Source organism: Hydra viridissima, unplaced genomic scaffold (assembly GCF_058129835.1).
Source record: "Hydra viridissima isolate aposymbiotic clone 2 unplaced genomic scaffold, HvirCarnegie_v1 scaffold_3, whole genome shotgun sequence".
In the NCBI taxonomy this organism is placed as follows: Eukaryota; Metazoa; Cnidaria; class Hydrozoa; order Anthoathecata; family Hydridae; genus Hydra; species Hydra viridissima.
The window spans coordinates 14320021-14344379 of NW_028324302.1; the positions used below are offsets into that span (position 1 = coordinate 14320021).

Here is a 24359-nt window from a genome sequence, read left to right on the forward strand (position 1 = left end):
TTAATAATAATAATAATAATAATAATAATAATAATAATAATAATAATAATAATAATAATAATAATAATAATAATAATAATAATAATAATAATAATAACAATAATAATAATAACAATAATAATAATAATAATAATAATAATAATAATAATAATAATAATAATAATAATAATAATAATAATAATAATAATAATAATAATAATAATAATAATAATAATAACAATAATAATAATAATAAAAATAATAATAATAATAATAATAATAATAATAATAATAATAATAATAATTATAACAATAATAATAATAATAATAATAATAATAATAATAATAATAATAATAATAATAATAATAATAATAATAATAAAAGTAATGATAATAATACTACCAGACATGAATTTTTGTACAACAGAAACTGTAACGAAAACATTTAATACTTAATGAATGATGAAAGAAAAAGTGCAGTTTTGATAGTCTAGGGCGAAACAATTTATTGTAAAATGGAAATTCTTATTTCTCCATTTTTCATATACTTTATACTAAGAGAAGTCGATGGTTATAATTTCTATGATGCTTTTACTCTAATGAATGTATGGGACAAATACATTTATTTGGCTTGATATTAAAGTAATTATCATGTATTATCACTTAACATTACTATTACTTGAGCTGAAGAACAAATTTGCGAAAATGGTGATAATTCTAACTGTTGTAATGAACCATTTTATTTTTGGCGATTTTATCTAATTCTTCATCCAACATTAAACTCATGTGAGCAAATGTTAAGTTTCAGTTTTGATGAATTATAACTCTAACTATTTTATAACAATTTTTGCTATTTCAAATTATTTGGAATGTCTCAGAGACGGAAGTGCTATAATGATCCTAACAAGTTCTGTTACATTTGTGGGAGGTTTATGTTTAAAGGAGATGAGCGTTCCATTACACCTCGAATTAAGACCCTGTATTATGCTTATTTCAAGATGAAACTAGGGGATGAGGACAAGGTTTTCGCCCCCCCCCCCCCCAACAGATCTGTGTTAAGTGTCTGTCTAACCTGTCCCTGTGGTCTAGGGGTAAATTGAAGAGAATGCCTTTTTCCACACTTATGTCGTGGCGCGACCACGACAGAAAAGATCATGTAACTGATTGCTATTTTTGTTTGACACACACGGCGTAATTTTCCAGAAGGACAGCTAACAGCATAATTTACCCTGACTTACCATCAGCGATAAGACCAAGAGCATATGATGATGGAGAAGAGCCTCCTGTGTTTTCTTCTGATCTTCTTGATGTTGTTTTGAGTGATGATAATGATGTGCCGAACATGAAGAAGAGCGATGAAGATGATGATGATTGGCTGCCTAACGACGAGCCAAAGTCTATCAGCCAGAGACACCTGGACTTATTTGTTAAGAGACTTTGCTCGTCCAAACAGGATGCGTGTTTGGCTGGTTCAATGCTAAGAGAATTCGGTGTCCTTGCAAAATGAACGAGAACGTCTGTTTATAAGACAAGAGACGCAGCTTACGTGCCATTTTTTAAAAGAAGTAAAGACAATAACTTTGTATTTTGTTGTGATATTCCTGGTTTGTTGATGAAGATGGGTATCTATACACAAGTGGAGAATGACTGGTGGTTGTTCATAGATGGCAGCACAAGAAGTGTTAAGGCGGTCTTTTTGCATAATGAGAACGCATATCCAGTCATCCCGATTGCTTACTCAATTACAGCAAAAGAATCTCATGAAGCTATGAAATCTATTTTGCAGCTCGTTCGTTATGACACATTTCAGTGGAGAGTTTGCTCGGATCTGAAAGTTGTAGGTCTGCTGACAGGTATGCAAGGAGCTTTCGTGAAATAAACATGCTTCATATGCTTGTGGAATAGCCGCGCTAAACATGAGCATTACATCAGGAATGAGTGACCAGCACGAGTTAATGCGACCCTTGGTTTTTACAATATTCGCTATGAGCCACTTGTTCACTCTGACAAAGTTATTATACCTCCATTGCACATAAAGCTTGGCCTGTTTAAGAACTTTGTTAAGGCTTTACACAATGACGGCGAACCAATGAAAATCATAAAGGAGGCCTTTCAAAAACTGTCACTTGCAAAAGTTAAGGAAGGAGTATTCGTTGGACCAGACACTCGAGAACATTTGAAAAGCCAACAGTTTATTAATTCCTTGTCCCCGATTGAGCTCAGAGCATGGAAGGCTTTGAAAGATTGTGTGGAGAACTTTCTGGGTAAGTATCTTCAAGTTTTAAGAATAAAGTACATAACACTTGTATTCTATCAAAGAATTTCTTCTTTGCACTCATTTATTCAGGCAAGCAGCGGTCGGATGGCTATAAAGACATCATCTCAGAACTGTTATCAGCCTTCAAAGAAATGAATGTGCACATGTCCCCAAAGATTCACTTTTTGCATAGCCATTTGGACTTTTTCCCCAAGTATTTTGAGAGAAACATTACAGACGAGCATGGAGAACGTTTCCACCAAACAATTTCAACTATTGAGCATCGCTACCAGGGGCGCGCCGATGAGAGAATGATGGCTGACTTCTGCTGGCTGACTTACAATCCTGTTTAGTTTGTCTTTTGTCAATTATACACTCATATACCTTAACAACATCGCTTAATTTTATTACAAAAATGGGAAAACCGGTAACTCTAGTTTACCAAAAAATGGTTCGACCCTGACAAATTTGGCTATGCATTTGGTCTTCAGGGCCATCCAAAGAACATTATTTTCGTTTAAAACCTCTTGTATAAAGTGAAAAGTGAAAAAATGTCTGGTAGTGTAATCATAAGGAATATGTTTGATTGATCAGAACGACGTTATTTAAATGTATTAGACGAAAGAAAAAACTTTAATATGCACAAGTGTGTTTAAATTCGCGATTTGAGTTGTCCTATCCATTTTTATTAATCCTGTAATGATATGTTAAAAAGTAGAATACTTCTCATAAGACACAAACATTTTTTATATATAAATTATCTTTAAATAACCCCCTGCTAAAAAAGAAATGATTTGATTGGTTTTAATATAGATGAATGTGATTGGTTATTCCCCTGTTAAAAAAGAAATAATGTGATTGGTTAACTCCCTTGAATACCACCCCCCCCCCCCTGTTAAACCATACCATTACAAGCATTTTAGCTGTACCATAACCATACCATATCATCAATTTATATAGAATTAACGTGATATCAACGTTTTCTATTTCAGATACCAGTATAATTGTTCCTGTTCACTGTTATAGATCCTTCTATATACTAAACTGTATCATGCCACGCGGTCGAGTAAAAACCGTTCCGTTCTGTATTTTCTGCTACGTTTGTAGTTCATTTACAATTTTATCACAATGAAAGGGCATACATGTGATCTGAATTAATATGTTGTTTTTTAGATGTTGATCTGTCAGACTCCGTTTTCAGTTTTACCTTTTTAATTTGCTAAGAGGTAAAAATTATTTTCAATATGGTCTTTAAAGCCACGTCTGCGAAAAACTAAAAACATCATATTACTTTGAACTTAAATAAACCTTCCATTTTAAATCTTGTTTTTTACATTTAGACAATATGTGCTAAAGATAAAATTTTAAACTTTTTGATAAGATAAATTACTAAAATAAGAAACGCAAGTCCACCGACTACACTACCAGCAATAATTGCCGCCACTTCAGGATGTTTGTCTTCGTGTTCAGAAACGTTTTTCACAATGATGTTGTATTGAGCCTTAAAAAAAGTACGATCCAAAGTTAACTGAAATCCGTCACTCAACGAAACTGAGAGCTCTCCATTTGTAATCAAGTCAGAGAAGCGTTTCAAGTCGTCATTCAAAGTCAATAACGCATTTTGACTCAGTGCTTCATCAAGAGGCAAGAATTGAAACGAGGCTAAAATAGAACCATTGCTGCATGTCATTTTACGAATCCTCCAAACATCAATTGCCATTTTTTCAGCGATGGAATTCGCCACAGAATTTTCTAATGACACTTTTGTTACACGAGCCAAAACAGCAGTATAGTTGTTTTCGAATTTAATTTGCACTAAAGATAGCATAACTATGTATCAAAATTTAAAGTGCATAATAAAAAGATATATAGAAAACACACATACAGAAACCCGCGTACAAAAAAACGTTTCTGTTCATATCCTAAATTACTATACCGTTTGCAAAATTAGATGGTTCTGTTCTATTAGAAACACTATTATTATTGATAGATAGATCCGATAATTCGATCGATATTACACTGAGGATTCCTAATCTATAGCATATACAAGTTGTGTGCAGACTTCCATTCAAAACTTTTACTTGCTGGTTACTTAAGCAGGAAGATTTTGACCATTCATTACGTAAGGTATCGAACATTTCACACTGAAAAAAATACTTTCTAATCTCAAAAATTGCAGAAGAAATTGTATATGCATATAATGTAATGTAATGCAATGTAGCGTAATGTAATGTTACATAATGTTATGTAATATTATCTAATCTAATGTATGTATTTATGGACAATGTAAAGGACTTTTGTGTAGTAACTATTATGCATGAGTTCTCTTCAAAAATAAGAGAAAATACGCATAGTTAATTTAAAGAAATTGATTGCAACATGTTTCATCAAAATTACTTCATAAAAACAATCGGGGCAAAGAGGGGATGTTAGCGGCAAATCTATCTCCACCGGTGAACTTAGTAGACCAGTTGAAATAACAGTGTAAGTAACAGGATTTATTAAAAGAAGCAAGACTATATCAGTAATGACGTTTCTAGCAGCGTCGGATGAAAAAAGATCATTTTTAAATTGAGCAGATCCGATGCATGTTCCTGAGATAATATAAAAATAGAATTAAAAATATTAACAAATGAAGAAAAAAAACGCATTTACAAAACATTTTACGAAAAACCTGAAATGAACTTTATAAAGATATAAAACACTAGAAAAAAATCCCTTCAATAGTATATTGAATTGTGCTTCTTACTACAGATCTTACCAGAGCAAGCATCTGTACCACAAGACCAATTTTCATAAGTCGATTGCAAATATTCGCCTAACATAGCATATGTCGGCTTAGTACAGTTAACGTCGCAACCCAGATTTAACGATTTATTTGATATTCCAGCAAAGTTTTTCTTTACGACTTGAAGATTCACCAGTTCACTTTTGGCCACTAAAGCAGGTAGGCCGTAAGTCGTGGTTCTGCACATAGAAGCGATCAAATCAGTCGTTATATCAGTAAATGTTTTCTTCAACACCATAGAAGAGTTTGTAACATCTTTTGGAGTTATTATGTTAACATAAGATTGCAAAATATGCTCTACCTAAACGTATTATTTTTTTAAATAAATAAAGTTCAACTATGATAATAAGTAAAAAGTATTTAATACATCTTCATGCATTACGAGCTAAAGTCGGCGCAGAGAACATATTAAGCTGAAATAGATTTTTGGCTCAACAGAAGTATTAAAAAAATATTACGCTCACACGAACGTAATATATATATATTTTTTATCAATTTAAAAATCCTTTAAAATTTACTTTTATAAACAAGATTTACCTCATCAGAAGATTTAGCGATATTTGAATAAACTTCAGCGGATCTTCGCCTCCTGACATTGTTCGCAACAGCCGCACCGATCTGTCGTCTTACAATAGTAAATAGCTTTGTTGCTACTTCATACTTTGTGTAATCATTAAAGTTTCTACCTCCAGAAGTCATTTTACTTAATGAATAGATGATAACATTTTGAGTTTCAACATCTTGAACATTTGTAGCTAACTCCAGAATAGATTTCGTAACATTCTCTTTAAAATCACTTATTGCAACTGCAACCAAATCTACATCTTTTTGCTCAGTAGCATTCATGTCAGAGTTTACTAAAAGAAAAATAGACCTTTCCAATAAACCCTAAAAAAGAGCAAGTACTTTGATTAAGATCTATATGTCTATGAAATTTATCCGTAAAGATAGAGTTGCTCACCATTGCTGAAAGTAGAGAGAGTAGAAACTATATTTCCCAATGCAGAAGATAAGTCGTCTGAGGCAATGGCAATGTCAATAGACGACTTCATATCCCTTATAACAGCACTATTAATGAAAGGCGGAGGGGCTACCACAAGAGTAATAAAAGCTTTCGATTTAGCACCAAAAATGTCAGCAACTTCAACAAATACAGATAACTCATTGTTTTGGCCATTTCCACTAGGCAGTTTAACAGTTACTTGATTTTCAAAACTTGGTGAAGTCAAATAATGTTTCTCAAACATTAGATCATTGTAACCAAAACTAAAAAGAAGAGGTAAATCGCCAATAGCATCCTCCCAACCTTCAGTGGCACTTAAAGTAAATTCTGTTGTTAAAGCAGTGCCTTCTATAACATTTGATTTTAGGTTCCCAATACTTGGTGCAGAATTTGTTATTAGGATAACTTCAGCAAACCCAATACCTCCTTCACTTTCAGCTTTAAGCATAAATTTGTATGATGCACCAGATAATAACACATTTTTTACAAAAGCCAGTGCAACATTGAATTTTCCTTTTGAGATCATCTTTGTTTCTTTTTCAGATAACAGTACACCTGGTTGTGAAAGATTAATGTAAGCATAGTCTGCTGAAGCAAGGCATTCAAACCATATATGTACATTACCAACAGAACTCATAACTTCTCCACGTATAAAAACATTGTTAGTTACATCTTCTTTTTGATTACTCTGAGGTAAAATCTTGACAACAGGTGGAAAACCTTCATCAATAAACACTTCTACAGACGCTTCTGAAAAACGAAATCCTTTATGGTAATGTAAAGTGAATATGTAACTTTGTTTGCCTTGCAATGTGTTTTGTGCTATAACTACAGTGGGTTCAGGTTTTATCTCAAAACGAGTATACTTATTTGTAGAACTGTTAAAGATAAAACATCCAACCAGATTTGAATCCACACATGTCCATTCATATGTAACATCTTCATTTCCTTTGTCAGGATCACTTGACAAAAAACCATCAAGTATAAAATTCTCTTTGCTGCTTACGAGTCTTTTATTTCCACCATTTATTATAGCTTGTAATGGAGAACTGAGCACATTGACTTCAACACGCACTATAGTACTAATTGATGAATTTAACTTCATAGAGACTGATAATATAAAAATATAAGTTTGACCTGATTTCAAAGTTCCTGGGAAAAGGTATAAAGTGGATTTATTTCTAGATTTTGAATCTAACTCAAGTGTAGAATCAGAAGTTAGAGTAGCATCAAGTTCCCATGAGAAAATAATATCTGGTGCAGCTTCACTGCACTCTGGCATTCGTGCAATAGCTTCAAGCTTATTGAGTTTAGATGCACGAAAAGACTGTACAAAACCACCATTAATCTTCACTATTGGAAGCACATTATTAGTACGAAATACTGTTAAATATTTTAAAGAGCTTCGTTGGTTAAGAAAATTAGTAACAACTAAAGTAAAGTTATACTCAACAAACTCTGCTGTTGTTTTAAGAGATAGAACATATGGTGGCAATAAAATTGTATTTTCTTCCGATAGCAATACCAGTTTATTTTTGAGCAATTTTAAGCCATTAGTTGTGTTATAAGTCAATAGTTTAACATTCACACTTTCAGAGAACTCAACACCCCATTCATAAACCATTGAACGCTTTCCTGCACCTGTTGATTTGCGGCCACTAAGTTCTAAATTATCACAAGCGCCAAGTATAGCATTACCAGATAATACAGACTCAGGAACTAAGAGTGATGTGTTTGGAGATAATAATATAACATCAGAAGCAGGCATTGGATCTGCAAACCTCTGGAAAGGTACCACTATGGAATTGTTATTAATTGAGATTGAATCACCAGGTTTAATAAAGGAATTAACACTCAGATAAACCTGAAGAATGTTTAAACTTGTAAAACCGCATTCAAAGTTGTGACCAAAGGAAGCAGCAGTAGTGTCAGTAAATATCTCTTGACATGACAAGCCTTTAAAAGAAGCCCATTTAGTAAAAGTAAGGTAGATTTTTTGATAATCATCTGAGAATATGGCAGACAATAAAAGAGGAGGAGGAGCAAAAAACATCAAATCAATTTTAGGTAAGTTAGAAAGAAATTCTGGCACACCCCAAGTTTTTTTAACAAAAAATACACTGAGCTGAACTTCCATGGATTTTTCAATGGGTAAAAGCTGGCATAGGACTGTACTGGAGTCTATAACAACAGCAGGTAGATTCTGAACTACACCTTCCATTAGCACAAGGCACTCTACTTCACCTAAAATATAGTTAATAACTCCAAACAATCTTTCATTTATAAAACAATTTTATAATTTTTTAGATAAAATACTTTACTTAGATAAAGCTTTTTTGCATGTAATCAGTTAGAAAAAGAGAAAGAGTAAATTTATTGCTAACATTATTACAAAATGATTTGAAAAATGAAAAAAATAACATTAAACCAAGATGAGTAAAATATCCATCAGTATAAAACTTTATAAAAACCTGTATTTAAAAAGCCTTCTCCAGTAACTTCCACCGATGCATTTGTACTAATTGGTAGCTTAGTTGGTTTTACTCCAAAGATTTTAAGAGATGATGAATCATATACAAAGAAAAGACTTTTCAACTGGTAAGTAATGTTTTTAGAAAAACAGCTAAAATTGTATATGCCAGGTGGCATTGCAGGAGAGATAATTTCAAGTTGAGATGAGACTTTAAATTCTATAAAACAATGTAAATATGAAAAATTATATATTTAAAGATTTTAAAAAGATAATGTATACAGAGAATAACACTTACCTTTTGTAGGTGCATAGAAAATGTGTGTAGCATTGGTAAACATACATACTACATTAGAAACTAATCCAGCACCTATCACAGTTATTGTTTCATTTCCAGCAGAAGAGGCTGACAGTGGCTTAACATAAGAGATTTTGAAGCATCCAGTATTATATAAAGGATCTGTAATTTTCAAACACTGACCACATAGGTCTTTTTTTTTGTCACTATTTGGTACATTATCACAACCCATACAAGTTAAGTTATTACCATTGCAAACCCCACAAGCATCCAAGTTACTATTTTCCTTTTTTTTGGTATTACCACCAGAACAAACACCGCATTTATCCACAGAAGCTTTACCAAAACATACACCACTGCAATCTTTGAAATTGCGACGAAATTTTTTAATCTGGCAGATACCACAATCATCAAGATCTGATTCACCACATGTTCCTGCACAGTCCTTTACAGAGTTATAAGTAATGTTTGTAGCTCCCCCTGTGCATATTCCACAAATGTCAATAATAGCACCTGGAATCATTTGCTTCTTTTAAAATATATTACAGATTTGATTAAGTGGAAAAAAAACACTGCAATTGGAAGAAATATTTTAGAGTAATAAAAATCAAGAAGTTAAGCAGAATTTTAAGATAGCATTTCTAAGATAGCATTTTTAAGATAGCATTTTTAAGATAGCATTGATTTTATATAGAAAATAAAAATAGGAGAAACTTAAACTTAAACACTTTAAAAGCAGATATTGAAAAAAACAAATAAATACCCGTAAGACTTACCAGAGTTAATCATACCGTCGCACCCAAGACATTTAAATCCATCACCACCACAGATACCACATTTATCATAGCGTTTCATTGAACCAGTTGCATTGTCACACCCTCGGCGCAATTGAATTCCAAGTATGGGCATGGAGTAATAATTGGTTGGTAGAATTTGGCTTAGGGGTATATTTTGAACACCTATTTTGTTTTTTCACAAATATTCCAAAATAAATCAATAAAAATAGGTGAATGTAAAAATGTTATAAATAATAAATAAGTAATAAATGAGAACTTACCAGTACTAACATTCTCTTGGTTATTCCAGAAAGAAAATCCAAGAAAAGCCAACTGGTATGCATCACTTATCTTCCATAAAATGTCTCCATTCAAGTTGAAGCGAATTCTTTCATAACTGTTCAGGTAAAAAAGGTTTAGGACTGTTTTTATTGCAAGAGTGCCATAATTCACATTAAATATATCTAAGGTGTTATTAACAGTAATATCTTCCCATTTATCATCTTTTAAATACTGCCATATACCATATTTGTTTTCAGGCAATTTGAAGACTACAATACCAATATTATTAAACTTTTCAACATTATAAGCTTTTGTAAACATGACAAGCTGTGTGATTGTAAAGCCATTGTTAGGTTCATCAGTGAAATTAAAACCAATCGGAGGAAGATAAAGCATACGAGTTGGATTCACAGAAGAATCATTAATAGGATATACAATAATCATTAGGGTAATAATTTTTGATTCTATTGTTTTGTCATCAGAGAAACAATTGCAAAACTTAATAGATATATTAAGGGTTCCATGAAAATTTTCTTTAGGGCGAAATACTAACTTTGAGTTATTATAATCTAATGAAAAATACTTTTTTTGTTGAGAATCAAATGATTGCAGGCCATATTGTGTCTGGACTTCAATTTCTAAACGACCGAAATCTTTAAAATTTTCTGTAATTATTCCAACTGGTCTTGAAAGTTCAAATTTTTCAAGATTTTGATAAAAAGAATTTAAGTAAAAAGATGGAATTTTATTGGTATATTCATTTGGTATTGGATGAAGATTAAAGTTGAAAGGGGAATGCAGATAAACAATTTCATTTAGCAGAATTCCTTTATTCCAATACTCATTTTCATTGAGTTTGTATACTTTAAGATTGCTTAAGACAGAAAAATTAGAATTAAAAGCTATAGGATGAATAAACATAGCAGCAATTTTAACATTTTTAAAATCAGAAGTTAGAATTATGTCTCCAACAGTCTTTTTGCTATTATCAATGATGTAATAAAGTAAACGTAATCCATACTGTGGTGACAACGTTTTATAGCGTACTTGAGAATTAGAGCCTAGCTTTACTCCAGCATTGAGTGGAATAGAAGATAAATCATTCCAGTGATCACCATATTTATACTGCCAAAATCCATTCTCTTCATAGATGTTGCGTTGATTAAGTAGAATGATTGATTCATTTGAGAGAAAGTCTACTAACCAAGTCTGACTGAAAGTCATATTTGAATACATTTGAGGAAGAATAAAGACTTCCATACTTTCTCTTTTTACTTCACATGATTCCCATTTTTGTAGACATTTGTTTTTTTCCAAGCAAAATACATAATTTAGAGGACAATTATCACTGCATTTGAGTACCTAAATCACATCAAACTTTTAATAATTTCAAAATTTTGCAATAAATCAGTAATAGATTTAAAACACATTACATAACCAACAATCTAATAAAGATTATAAGACTAAATATCATGATGGTAATCTTATCTAATAAATTCTTTTAGAAGTCTATGTTCAGTAATTAACCTTTGTTAAATGTAGCATTGAAAATTAAATATATTTATAACAATCTTGAAACTGCTGAATTGAAGATTAAATTTTGATAATCTTAGATTAGCAGTATTACAAAAGGTAATGCAAATTAAGATAGGGCTTTTATTTCTTACTGTGTTTTTTGCAAAAACTTACGTTGTTTAATGGTGACTTTTTGAAATCATAGTGCTAGCTTTTTTTTTTACATCAATACTTTGTGCTAAAAATTTAGTCATTTTTAAAAAATCTTAATTAGTCTTCTACCAGGAAATCAAAAGACACAAAACTAGTTTATTCATATAATTGCAAAATGTATATTCAGAAAAAATATAAAAACCACTAATTGGAATGCTTTTAAAAACCTTCATTTTATACACTAGAAATGTCTTACAAAAGAATATTTTTACATTAGAAGTTGAATTTGACTTTAAATCATCTGGAGAAAAATCTAAAAAACATAATGGAAAAAAATAGACACCATTTTTGGATTTAGATTTAACATCTTAATCAAATCATGTCATCTTCAAGAAAATTAAATTTTTATAAATTAGAATAGTTCACCTCCAGCATACTTTATGTAGTTAACATTTGTGTTCATAATACCCCATATTAAAATATATAAGCATAAAAAATTGTTCACAATTTTTTTTAAAAAAATTACTTCATATTATCTCTAAACCTTCCTAAAATTTTACTCAAGATAGAGGAGTGTGTCTACAAAGTACTGTGAGTTTTTACTGAAAGTAACAAAGGACTTTCTTTTATTCCAAGCAAAATTACAGTACTTTCTTTTTGTCATCACCTCAAACTAAATTAGAGCTTGAATTAAGACTTTTTTGAATACATTCACATCTAAAATAGGGTAAAATTGAATTCATTATTTATTATTACTAATTCGCTCTTATAAATTAAGATATCGAAAACTAGGACTTTCTTACGCCACACCATAGTATATTTCTGTGAATTTTTACTAAAGATTGTAAAAAGTCAACCTTATACTTATGTGAATTTTTATGGAAAATATTGTATTACATTTTTATTCCAGCTTAGTTTTCACATATTTGGAACTACCCATATTAGAAAACAATCAGAGGAAAAAAAAACAAAAAAAGCCTTAACAATTTAGATAAATTATCATGTGTAATTTAAACCAATAAAGTTAGTCTAGCATAAAAAACTTTCAAGTAGTATCAGCAAGCAAGTTTCCCAATTTTTATAATTTCTTTAAACAATATTTTCATTTTTTTATATTTATTTAAATTGAGAAAACAAATTGATTTATTAAGAAATTCACCTGATACAATTTATAAACCATTTCACTCCCCAAATTATTTGTTGTGAACAAAGTTGGCATTAACAACTGCAATTTAGATAATAACTCAACTCCTTCCATGCTGCCAAAAACATTTTCTTTTTTCCCAAGAACAATTCTGTAATATGAGCATTGCATCTAAAAATAACTAATCCAACAATAAATACATACAGATATGATACATAAAGACATTCAAGAAACATAAAGACATTTTATCATGCAAAAATGGTGAAGATGGATTGCATAACACCTTTAATCTTAAGGAGAAAAAGAGTATCAGAAACTTATTTATGCAATATGGGGTTTTAAGTGAAGTGTTTTAAGTTTATTAGGAAGCTAAACTTCACACACACACACACACACACACACACACACACACACACACACACACACACACACACACACACACACACACACACCCATATACTGATATCTATGGAGATAATTTTCTATATGTATAAAAACAATTTACCAACAATGTAAAGAAATCGCTTTCAACATTTGAAAATGAACATCTTTGAAAAAAGATAACAGCCAGAACAAATGATAAATCAATAAGTTTTGCATCATTACCAACAATATCACCATTTTTACTGTTAAAAATACAGTTTTTGTTTAGCTGATTTATAAGGTCCACCTAAGATAAAAATGGAGCTTATAAAAATCTGAGATAAATTTTAAAAATATACCTTTTAAAAAATCTTCTTTATAAAAAAAAGATGCTTTTTGTCTAGTATCACACTGTAACTGTTTTTTGATAAGATTCTTATAAATAAAAATTACCAGAAAGATATGTATAGATAAACTACTTTTAGTACGCAACAGTAAATAAAGCAGTAGTTATTTTATCTTTCTATAAGGTGTATATAAATCTAAAAAGATTTTTTACATACACCAAATAAAACTTGCAGTAGCATATATTAAAATTCAATCTATTTCATACTAGTTTAAAGCATAATTAAAATATACAAACAGGACCAAGAAGAACTACAGCCTATCATGGTCTTGTCCTTACATATTTGTTTTAGTCATTTATTTATTAAACTATGAATACTACATCATTATTTTGTATAATAAATTGTATACCTTTCTTCTATCTTATATACTTCTTCTATCCTATATACTAATGTTTATAAAAACATTTGTAAAAAAGAAAAAATTGAAAACAAATTGTTTTCTGTTTTAATCAGTTTATCAAAGAGAAGGGTCTAGTGATTTCTTGCCTTAATTTTCAATCGATTATGAATATCCAGAGTATTTACTAGCTTGGGAAAATGAAGCCATACAAACAAATTCTTCAAAAGTTATTAACCTTTAAAAATGAAGAAAAAAACCCTTTTTTTAATTAGCTGTTTCTCAAGGACTACATAAGATATGTTGGGGTGGTGTATATCTCATTGATATAAACCACCCCAACAACTTTCATAAAAATCTGAGGTGGTCCATGTAGGTGACCTTGCAAAGATTTGGTTCATTTTATATGGAATAACCCAATTCCATTAACTTATTAGTTAAAGTGTTAAAATTAATTAAAATGTTGAATGTTTCGGAAAGTTTAATGTTAATGTTAAAAAATTAATCAACTTCTTTGTCTTAAAAAGAATAAGCTACTTTCAAAACAAAAATTTGCTTTAACTACTCTATCATCTTGTATGTTTTATTTCTTCAGCTCAATGAGCTTATTTTCTTAAATTTTTCTTTTAATGACAATAGTATTGCAGCCATGTTAACTTTGATTCATTTATCTAAAGTAAAACCAACTTGCTCCTGGCTCAAACATTACAAATGATTGATGAGGTGTGAAAAAGATAGATATGAAATGTTTGTATCAATTTTATTATAATTAATCAAAATTTTTAGCAGCTGTAAATCTCATTTAACATTTTAGTATATTAAATGGTAGTCAAATGGTGTAATACATGGCACCTGGTGCTCTAAATGAAATGTTTCACAATTCAAAGAATCCAAGTTCATTATTGCTTATAATTTTGAAAAACAAAAGATAAATAAACACAAAAATTTCATATAATAAGTACTGAGATACATATTCTGATATATCTATTATGAGTGGATGGTGCCCTAGGGCCAAATATTCCAAGATTAATATTACAAAGTGCCTTCTTGACTATAGCAACACTTTTCTGTTGGCTGGTACAACAGCTAGCTGTTAGGAGTAGAGCCGCAAATCAAAGAAAGGGTCTTACTTGTTGACCACTTGATGATCTGTCCCTCAGATAATTACATATAGAGTTGAGCATCTGACATATTCATACTTTTATCATCAACACCCATAGCAGAGTATAAACCTCTTTGCTATCAATGATTGTGGATCACAAATTATAAAAATAGAGTTAAAAATATTAGAAAAAGAAAATGGTAGGAATTGGTCATTATTATAACCAGTATTATGGGGAATCTGATTAGTTTCAAAGGCTAACAAGCTAGGTTACAATTGTGGCTTGTTAGACTTTAAGAGTTAAAACATTTTAAAAACTACCAAAATATACTTTTCAAAATTAATAATAACTGGTCAACTCCATTTAGTAATAGTCATGATCATAATAAACAGGGCATAAAAGCTAATGCAAATTATATATCAACTGATACACTGAAGAGATTTGCTTGATTCTCTAATAGTTGTTAAATATCCAAAATTTGTACACAGGTTATGAAAACAATATTATAGATTTATTGTTTAGCTAAAAAGAAGGAGGTTACTCTATCTTAAAAGAAAGAGAGCTAACATTAACATACCTGGCATGTAAATACATCTTGATTTCCACATTCCAATAAATTGGTAAGCACATGCAAGAAGGTTAGTATTTGCATTTTATATAAATATGGTGAACATGCTGGATTCTGTAGTTGTAAAATTGAGATACATTCTGACTCCTAAAAGCCAAGCAATAAAATATATAACTTCCTGCAAAACAAGTTGTAAAACAAAATAAATACTAGATATTAAGAGAACAAAAGTGTAATATTTTAAAACTAACAAACAAAATAAAAGGGGATCACTTACAGCCTTTGTTACTTCTTCTCCAAAATATTTTTGAGTTGTATTATTTTTATTCACCTCCTTAAGAGACATAAGCATTTTTACTAGCTTCAAAGCAATATGAAAATCAAAAAACCTTTTTAATATGCCACCCATTTTCATTCTCAAATTTTCTGGAATATTTATGGAAGATAATGTGCTGTTCTCCAAATAAGAAGTGTTTTCATCTACCATAATCAAAACAAAATAAAAAATTAACATAAAGTTAATAAAAAAGTAGATTTTTACTCTAACAAAACACTAAAAAACATGGATTAATAATTTTGTAGATGTTTTCTTAATTTTGTTAAATAATGTTATCAAACAATTCAAATAACTTTTCAGAAACAGACTACACAAATAACAATAGATTTCCAAATTTGAAAGTTTCAAGCAGATACAATTTTAAAAACATTAAGCTATTAAAAATTTACTTTGGAAGTCCATGATACAAGAATTCATCATTTTCATAACATCTGTGACTACTTTGTATTTGCTAGTAATTGGTAGTGCTAAGTTCACTTGGCAACTATCACTAATACAAGTTTCCTATTCAAATTTTGTGTTTGTTTTTATTTAAAATCTAAGCTAACATTTTAAGGATTCAAAAAATTAACAAGAAAAAGCCAATTTAATATTTTTCAAAATAAAAAAAACACTGATACTCACATTGCAATTTTCACAACCAAGAATCAACTTCATTGATTGAGAAATTAGAAGAAAAATCTCAACAGGAATATCACGCTTTTTTCTATCAATACATGTCAACTGAAATATGATAATGAGGCTAAAAGCAACTAGTTGCAATAATAAAACTGATACCAAACATATAGTTTGTAATCAAACAGTATTTAAACAACATTTTCTGTCATATTAAGGGCATCAGTGAAATGGGATCAGAAAATGTCTTACATTTTCAGGATTGCACCCAATAGCTTCAACAAAAATACGCTTTAACCAACGCCTATTGGCTTCTTCAGAAACTATCAATTTAAGCAAAGATTCTTGAGATGAGCAATTGACAGCTGAGAAACTCTTAAATTAAAAGAATTGCTTTTTAATTACAACAGAAAATTATAAAAGAATAAAACAATAATTTGAATATAATTTATTACATTATTTTCAAGTGCACAGTTTCTGCAGCCAAGCATGTATCTCTGCATTGAGGAAATTAATTTGGATTTTAAAGCATATAACTTATCCCAATACATGCTGCATTTTGCTATCTAAAGGTAAACAGAAAGTGATACAATAGAAAAAAAAAACTTTAAATACCAGAAAGTTAAAATTTTAGTTTAAAAAACTAGTTATTAAAAATACACTTTCAAAATTCAAACCCACTTACCTCTTGGGAGCATGCAACATCATTACATGGATCATATTTATAAGTAGATAGAACATTAGTGAATTGAAACATAACAACAATTCGCAGGCTCAATAATTCATTTAACAGAGAAATGTTTTTATTTGTCGATTGTGAAAAGCTTTGTTCATCAAACAAAACTCCTTTGCCATAATTTAAGCTAACACTAAGGTTAGAGTTTTTAGAGAAAAAAGTACTTCCATTTGTGCTTTTATCTATTTCTTTCATTTCTATTTGGAAATTAATCAGACTTGCATTATACACATTTCCATAACTGAATATACTATCATTATTGACAGTACCATTCCAATACTTGATGATACTAACACTTGAGTCATTCCCAGAACTGATAAGACTATTTTGATCAATAGTACCACCTCCATCAACATCCTACATATTATATATTAAAAGATAATTTGTTGTAAATAAATCTCTAAAGCACTTTCATTGATTCTAATTTTAAATAAATTAATTAAACAAATAAGATTGTAAGTTACTTTGTTAAAAGTTGAAATATAATATTGTTTTAGCATAGTACCTAAATAGAGATATTTTCTTATCCTCACAATATACTACTCTGCATGCACAAATAATTATAACGCTTTTTACATATACAAAAAAATTGATAGATTTTTAACTAAATAAATTTCCAACACTGCCAGCACAAGATTGTCTGTTTCAATGTGTCACAAATGGTAATACTATTTTTAACCCATATTATATACACAACTCATTGTGTGTGTGTGAATATATATATATATATATATATATATATATATATATATATATATATATATATATATATATATATATATATATATATATATAAACTTATTATGGGTTAAGAGATTTGCTGTTATTATTATTTTTTCTTTTGTATGAGTTTACCAAGTGGCAACTACAACCAGAATACTGCCACCAATTATAACATATTGCAGCAGAAGATATAAAGGAGATATATTTAAAAAAACATCATTATTCTTTGTGAATAAAACGTGCATTTAATTCAATGATTTAGAAGAACAGGATAGACTATAATTTCTTATTGCAAGACCAATACAAAAATGTTTATGTGAAAAAAACCAGAGCTGTGGCCATTTTTTTATTTAAAGATTAAAGTTTTCATTTAAATATGAAAATCTAATAATGGAAAAAATTAGTATTTCTTTTTTATTAAGAAAGAATAAAAGTTTAAACTAAAATCAGATAATGAAAGTAATTTTACAAGCATACTGAAGCTTACTTTATGCAACTTAATACACAAATTTTTTATATTTCATTTAACAGTTAATATCTTTTAAAGATTTTAAACAGAGTTAAAAAATTCTCCTGAAACCGATTTATTTCATTAACACTTACAACTAATGAGCATCTGAAGACTACAGCTATTGTCTCTAAATATATTTCAATCATATTGGTCACTGAAAGCACACTTTGCTGAGGGCAATCTGGTAATACAAAATCTTTAGCATCAAGCTATGAAAATAAAAAAAAATAAGACAAATCATTTACTTTAATAATGCAAAGATGTTTTTGACAAATGATTTATTTTTATACATGACTTTTAAAATTTATGTAGACATGGTATAAAAACAAAGTATTTTTAAAAAAATGTATTAGGGTCACCTCAATCCATAGAGGTCACACATGCATATTTTTATTTAACATTTTGAATTCTTTTTAGATATCAGGCAAGAAAATCCTTTAATAATGAAACCTTTAAAAGATCTTATACTTTTATGATTTATGACAGCTCTGTGAATAGTTTTAGGAAAAATTACTTAAGAAATTTAATTTCACTATAAGGCTAAACATTCCTCAATAAAACTTTAATCATTACCAAAAGATCTAATATTGATTTCCTATTTTGAATATAGAATGAGCTTCAAAATTTATCATTTTAAAATGTAAAATTATAGTTACCTGATTTTTAACACCTCTGAAAAGAATTTCTTTAAAGGCATTTAAGAGCCTTTCAAATGTATCAATTTGAGCATCAAATTCCTGATTACATGTAGCATATGAATTATTAAGCTGCCTCCAGGATTTAATATTCTGAAAATAAATATAAATAATTTAAACAAATATAGTTGATAAAAAGTTACAATAGGCATGCAGTGAAACAAAAGGATATACTAACAGTAAAATGAGAATATTTGAGGGTAGAAAAGATATTTACTGAATAAATAATAAAATTAAAAAAATTTCATTACCTTGAGATTTTTATAGCATGGTAAACATCCATTATCACTACAATCTATAATTTTGAAGTATAACTTTTTATGTAATAGAACTTATTTTAATTCAACTAGCTTTTGTAGCATTACAAACAGGTGTATGATTTAAATAAAAAAATAAAAAACTTAATCTGGTGCAGTGTGGCAGAGTAATGATTAGCACAGCTGATCCATGAGCCATACTTATTGGGGTAGTGAAAAATAACAATTTTGATATAACATACCCTGATATATTAGGTTTAAAATAAATATGCAAAAACTAATCCCTAAAAAGCTTGACCTGAAAAAGATCATTCTGAAATCTGTTCAAAGACCAATCAACATGATTAAAAATTATCACTACTTAAATGTTCTGAGTTTAATAAAATAATTAATTAAAATTTGTAAATCAACTAATATTCATTTTACTTATCAAATTTAAGAAAACAAACTTTTAAGTGTAATTTTTTTCTAAATATTGTTGCAATTATTGGTTTAAATTCGTAAAACCTTAGAAGAATTACAGAAAATATTTCATGTCAATGACAATAAAGAAAGTTGATAAAAAGAAAAAAAAAATGATAATGAACAAAGATAAAAAAAAAAAAAAAATGAAACTGCTCACCATTAAAGAAGATACTAGTCATTTTAGCAATAAAATCTGCTAAAACAAGTTACAATTAAACTTTATTTTGAATTTTCTTTTGCATTTTGACAGAGGTAAGGAACTTTTGGATCAGAGCTGAATTTGCCATATGTGATAAAAGTAAAATAAATAGTAAAATCTTTCAAGTTAAATCTGCAAATGTTCTTTAAGTTCAAGGTAACTAATATCCAAAACTTAATAAACATGACACATTAACCTGGATGTGTTTTAGGCTGGCATTCCTGATATAAGCAATCATTAGAAAGAATGAAAAAAGACAAACTAGAAGACTTGGAGTTTCCGGAGGATCAAGAATGTGCATGAAATCTATGAATAAGAAGTACTGAAAGAGTTTATAAGTCTTTTATATCTTATAGTTTTGTACCAAAAGTAAAAACATATTTGTCATACAATAAATCTCAAAACTGTAAAAAGCAGTTTTGTTGCCATTATTTTTCACAATATACAGGTGAAATCAATCCACACCCTTACATAGTGGCCCTAGAAATAGTGTATATTACCTAAATCTTTTAATAAACATGCTGGTTGATCAAAATAAAGTGTGGCGGTACTAACAAGAGAGAACTCCTATCAAAACAGCTCTTAGATTCAAAGCATTGATAGAAGAATAAAAAATCAATTTAGTAAGCGAATCATTAGTCTTGTGATATTAATACTTAAAAAAGTACATGAGGGGGGGGGGGGGGAGTATTTTAATTACCAATTACTTTTTATTTGACCTATTTTGACTTGTGGTAAATTTCATTTGATGTAATAAATGTTTTGATATGGTGTTTACTAAAAGATCATCTAACCAATACTTTAAATAATTGATATGATTGTTTTTATTTGTTTTGAACAAACTATTAACAAAAAAATCTTAATCTATTAACTTTTTTTCTTGAAAATTCTTTACTCTCACCTAAGTAAATGAAGTTATTTATTGTAAAGAATACAACATGAAGAAGAAGTATATTGTGACTATATTGTGCGTTAGCTCAGTGACACATGCAACATAGTCAGTCTTCACACAATATAGTCTTCTTGACTATATTGTGTGAAGACTGACTATATTGTGTGTTAGCATGTGTTACTTCCAATAGGAGTTACAACTACTAATACTGGTATTGGTAGTCGTAACTACTATTGGAAGTAATATTTTCATACAATTGGTAGTCTAAAAAATGTTAATGGAAGTGAAGCATCACATATAAAATGCTTATTGAGAAATTTCTGAAAACGAAATCAATAATATTCTTCGAATATTCTGGAATCGAAAATTGAAGCCCATTTTTTTGTTTAATTCGGAACTTTTTTGTTATTAATTAAAGACTCTTCATGAACACCCTTCAAACATTTAATTTTAAACAATGCTCAAACTTGGAAAAAAAAAAAGACAAATGATTATCAATATTTTTTTTATTACCATTTCACTTATATTTGATCTCCTCGATATGCTCTGTATGTGTGTGTGTGTGTGTGTGTGTGTGTGTGTGTGTGTGTGTGTGTGTGTGTGTGTGTGTGTGTGTGTGTGTGTGTGTGTGTGTGTGTGTGTGTGTGTGTGTGTGTGTGTGTGTGTGTGTGTGTGTGTGTGTGTGTGTGTGTGTGTGTGTGTGTGTGTGTGTGTGTGTGTGTGTGTGTGTGTGTGTGTGTGTGTGTGTGTGTGTGTGTGTGTGTGTGTGTGTGTGTGTGTGTGTGTGTGTGTGTGTGTGTGTGTGGATTATTCCGATAACTCTTTTTTTTTTCCGATATCATATCGGTTTGATAACGATATGGAAATGAAACGATACGCAGACCCTTAGAAGCTATTGCAACATTTTCCGGCTCAGAATTTTTCTTAGAAAATAAAATGTAAATTGCATAACTTTTCAAAAAAGGTTTTCGTGTGACAAACTGGTGGAATATGACGCATAGCATTCACAGTTAATTCTAAAGGATGGATACAACAATGTTTTATAACTAAGTTGAGAAACTTATTTAAAAGAAAGCTTTTTTTTTTTGATAACTAATGAAAATAAAGTTTCTTCCTTGATTAATTTCTTTGTTTTTTGTTGTTTTTTTTTATACCGTGCTCTTTTTTATTGCCAATATATTTACTCTGTCACTAATTTTCATTTTATTTTCTGAGACTAAACAGTTTACGGATTTACGAACGAAACGAACTGGGCCAGTTTTTAAAAATAGTCAACCATTCAAATGTCTTTTATAAATATTTTCATTGAATCTCCGACCAGTATTCTGGAAAAACTGATTTGTCATTTGTTTCATTACTTAAAAAAAGGTGCATTTTTTCTTCATAAACTTCTGCGTCATCATCTAAAATTTACAACTTTCACTGCTTAGCTTGCATTTCTTGTACTTGCTTACCATTTATCTCTTTAATTGGTAATTAATATTTTATAAATTATTACTTTAAAAATCAAAACGAAATTTTAAATTAGAACTTTATATAATCAGAAGCTAAATCCCACATTAAATGTTTTAGTTTAGAATTTAAATGTTAAAGTTTTAGTTTAAAATTTCGTTTTGATTTTTAAAGTAATAAGTAAATTTTTTGTATAAATAAGTTTTATTTATACGAAAAATTGGGCAAAATGAGATTTATATACATAGACTTAAATTAAGATAAAGGAAAACTTAAGTGTACTTACATTGATTACTGTGTTTTTGATTAAGATAAGCTATTATTTTATAAGGATGATCGAAACGTTATTTTGAAACGAAACATTTGATTTGTAAATAGTTCTATGGGGATTTTAAAGACTATGCGAATTTTTTTTTTTTTTTTTGCGATTTTTAAAACTCAGTTTAGTTACGTTTCGAAGAATGCGTTTCACCGACCCTTACATTATCATATCAATTAATATTCAGGTGCTAATTTTATAAAAAGTTTAAATTATTAGATCTAAATACTATATTTAAAACTTATCCATAGCTATCCTTTAAAATTTTAATTACCTACCTTAAAAAAAGATAAGAAAATATTTCTTTTTAAAAGGCCTTTTCCCTAAGTAACCTTCTATATGTAACTTTCTATATGTAACTTTCTATATGTAACTTTCTATATGTAACTTTTCTTGCGTAAGTTTGATTCGTTTAACAATCACAAAGCTCGTTATTTTTGAAAATAAAATATGAATTAATTTATTGAATCATTTGCAGCAAAAAAAACTTAATATTTTTTGGTTTTTTAATGTTAAAATATCTTGAAATCAAAGAAGCCCTCAGAAGATCGAAAAACCATTTAGATCCTGAGTGAGCGGTATAGGACTAAAAATCCATTCTTTATTTAGCCTTTTTTCAAAAACCACAAGATTCTACCCAATCTTCCACAGTGTTTTTTGTAATTTCTGGATGAGCTAAGATAACTGAATAATAAAAGTTGTGAAAGATAGTGCAGATTGCATATTGAAAAAAAAGGTCTTTCAATTTCATGTCACATGAAGTGATTTCACTTACCTTTTGTTTTGCTTACCGTTGATTTTAAAACCAAAAACGTCATTTGTTTTGTTAAAAAATGGTGAAATGTGCTTGGCAAGTTTTGCCAGATTTATACAAAACTATTTTACGCGATGTATCGAATAAGTCAGACAAAGATGAAGTAGCAGCTTATGTAAAATTTCCTAGTGAAAAAGCGGCACCTAAATATAACTTGAAGATATAAAAAATGACTATAGCAGATATAAGTTTAGCAGTTGTAAAAAAAAGGATCGTAGTCCGCAAAATGGTATGAAAACCAAATACTCGGCCCGCACCGGAAAATTCAAAACTACTAAACTAATCATAAGGGTATTGTATTAATTGAAACAATCGTATTACAAAGTCTCTTTAAAAAAGAGCTTCACAAATTGTCCATAATGAACACGGATATTTATTCGCATAATAAAAATATCTTGGGAACAAAACAAATTCAAGTATATCAAAATCAGAAACAAACAAAATGTCGAGCTTATTGCAACAATCTTGGGTTGAACTAGCTATGGGGTCCTTTGCATAATTATTTTCGAGGGAGCGTTTCTTTGTTATATGGAATTTATATTCTAAATACCCATTTGTTGACGTAATAAAAGTTACTGCAGTTCCAAACACTGTAAACAATCTAGAAAAATTGTTCGCTATATTTGGATATCCAAACAAAATAAGAAACGAATACAGTCCATGTTATTATCAAGAGACATGGAAAAAAAAATCTCCATCGATTAAGGTTGAAAAATCACCTTTCGATAATTATGTCAAAAAAGGTCGTAAAATATGCAAAAGTTTAAGAGATATTTTGATAAGAAATATTTCACAAATAGAAAATATTAACAAAGGAAATGCTGTATGTGTTACACCTAAAACGTAGCGGGAAACTAGACTCTAAAGAAAATGTATACAGTTAAAAGCAGTAAACAAGGTT

The 24359-nt window shown here is 29.3% G+C and overlaps 1 protein-coding gene across 5 annotated transcripts in view; it reads right to left on the bottom strand.

Annotated features, from left to right (window-relative positions):
* Positions 1-3526: 3526 nt before the first annotated feature.
* The window catches only part of LOC145180744 (uncharacterized), a 29384-nt gene continuing 8551 nt past the window's right edge, over positions 3527-24359 (bottom strand). Inside the window, exons 1-24 of one of the 5 annotated variants that reach the window (XM_090081306.1) lie at positions 20482-20618; positions 19940-20287; positions 19312-19355; positions 19022-19153; positions 18458-18574; positions 17081-17488; positions 16851-16961; positions 16648-16770; positions 16405-16503; positions 16170-16284; positions 15721-15923; positions 15453-15590; positions 13171-13335; positions 12681-12836; positions 9853-11215; positions 9572-9754; positions 8796-9308; positions 8499-8717; positions 5986-8271; positions 5562-5881; positions 4998-5325; positions 4634-4830; positions 4173-4380; positions 3527-4051 (exon numbers count right to left, since the gene is read on the bottom strand). In XM_090081306.1, coding sequence (XP_089937432.1) covers positions 3573-4051; positions 4173-4380; positions 4634-4830; positions 4998-5325; positions 5562-5881; positions 5986-8271; positions 8499-8717; positions 8796-9308; positions 9572-9754; positions 9853-11215; positions 12681-12836; positions 13171-13335; positions 15453-15590; positions 15721-15923; positions 16170-16284; positions 16405-16503; positions 16648-16770; positions 16851-16961; positions 17081-17488; positions 18458-18574; positions 19022-19153; positions 19312-19355; positions 19940-19961 — 7929 coding nt within the window. In that variant the 5' untranslated portion in view covers positions 19962-20287; positions 20482-20618 and the 3' untranslated portion in view covers positions 3527-3572. Of the gene's footprint in view, positions 4052-4172; positions 4381-4633; positions 4831-4997; positions 5326-5561; positions 5882-5985; positions 8272-8498; positions 8718-8795; positions 9309-9571; positions 9755-9852; positions 11216-12680; positions 12837-13170; positions 13336-15452; positions 15591-15720; positions 15924-16169; positions 16285-16404; positions 16504-16647; positions 16771-16850; positions 16962-17080; positions 17489-18457; positions 18575-19021; positions 19154-19311; positions 19356-19939; positions 20646-21386; positions 21463-24359 lie in introns of those variants that run through there. The other 4 variants (XM_090081308.1, XM_090081307.1, XM_090081305.1 and 1 more) reach the window with 4 other exon arrangements.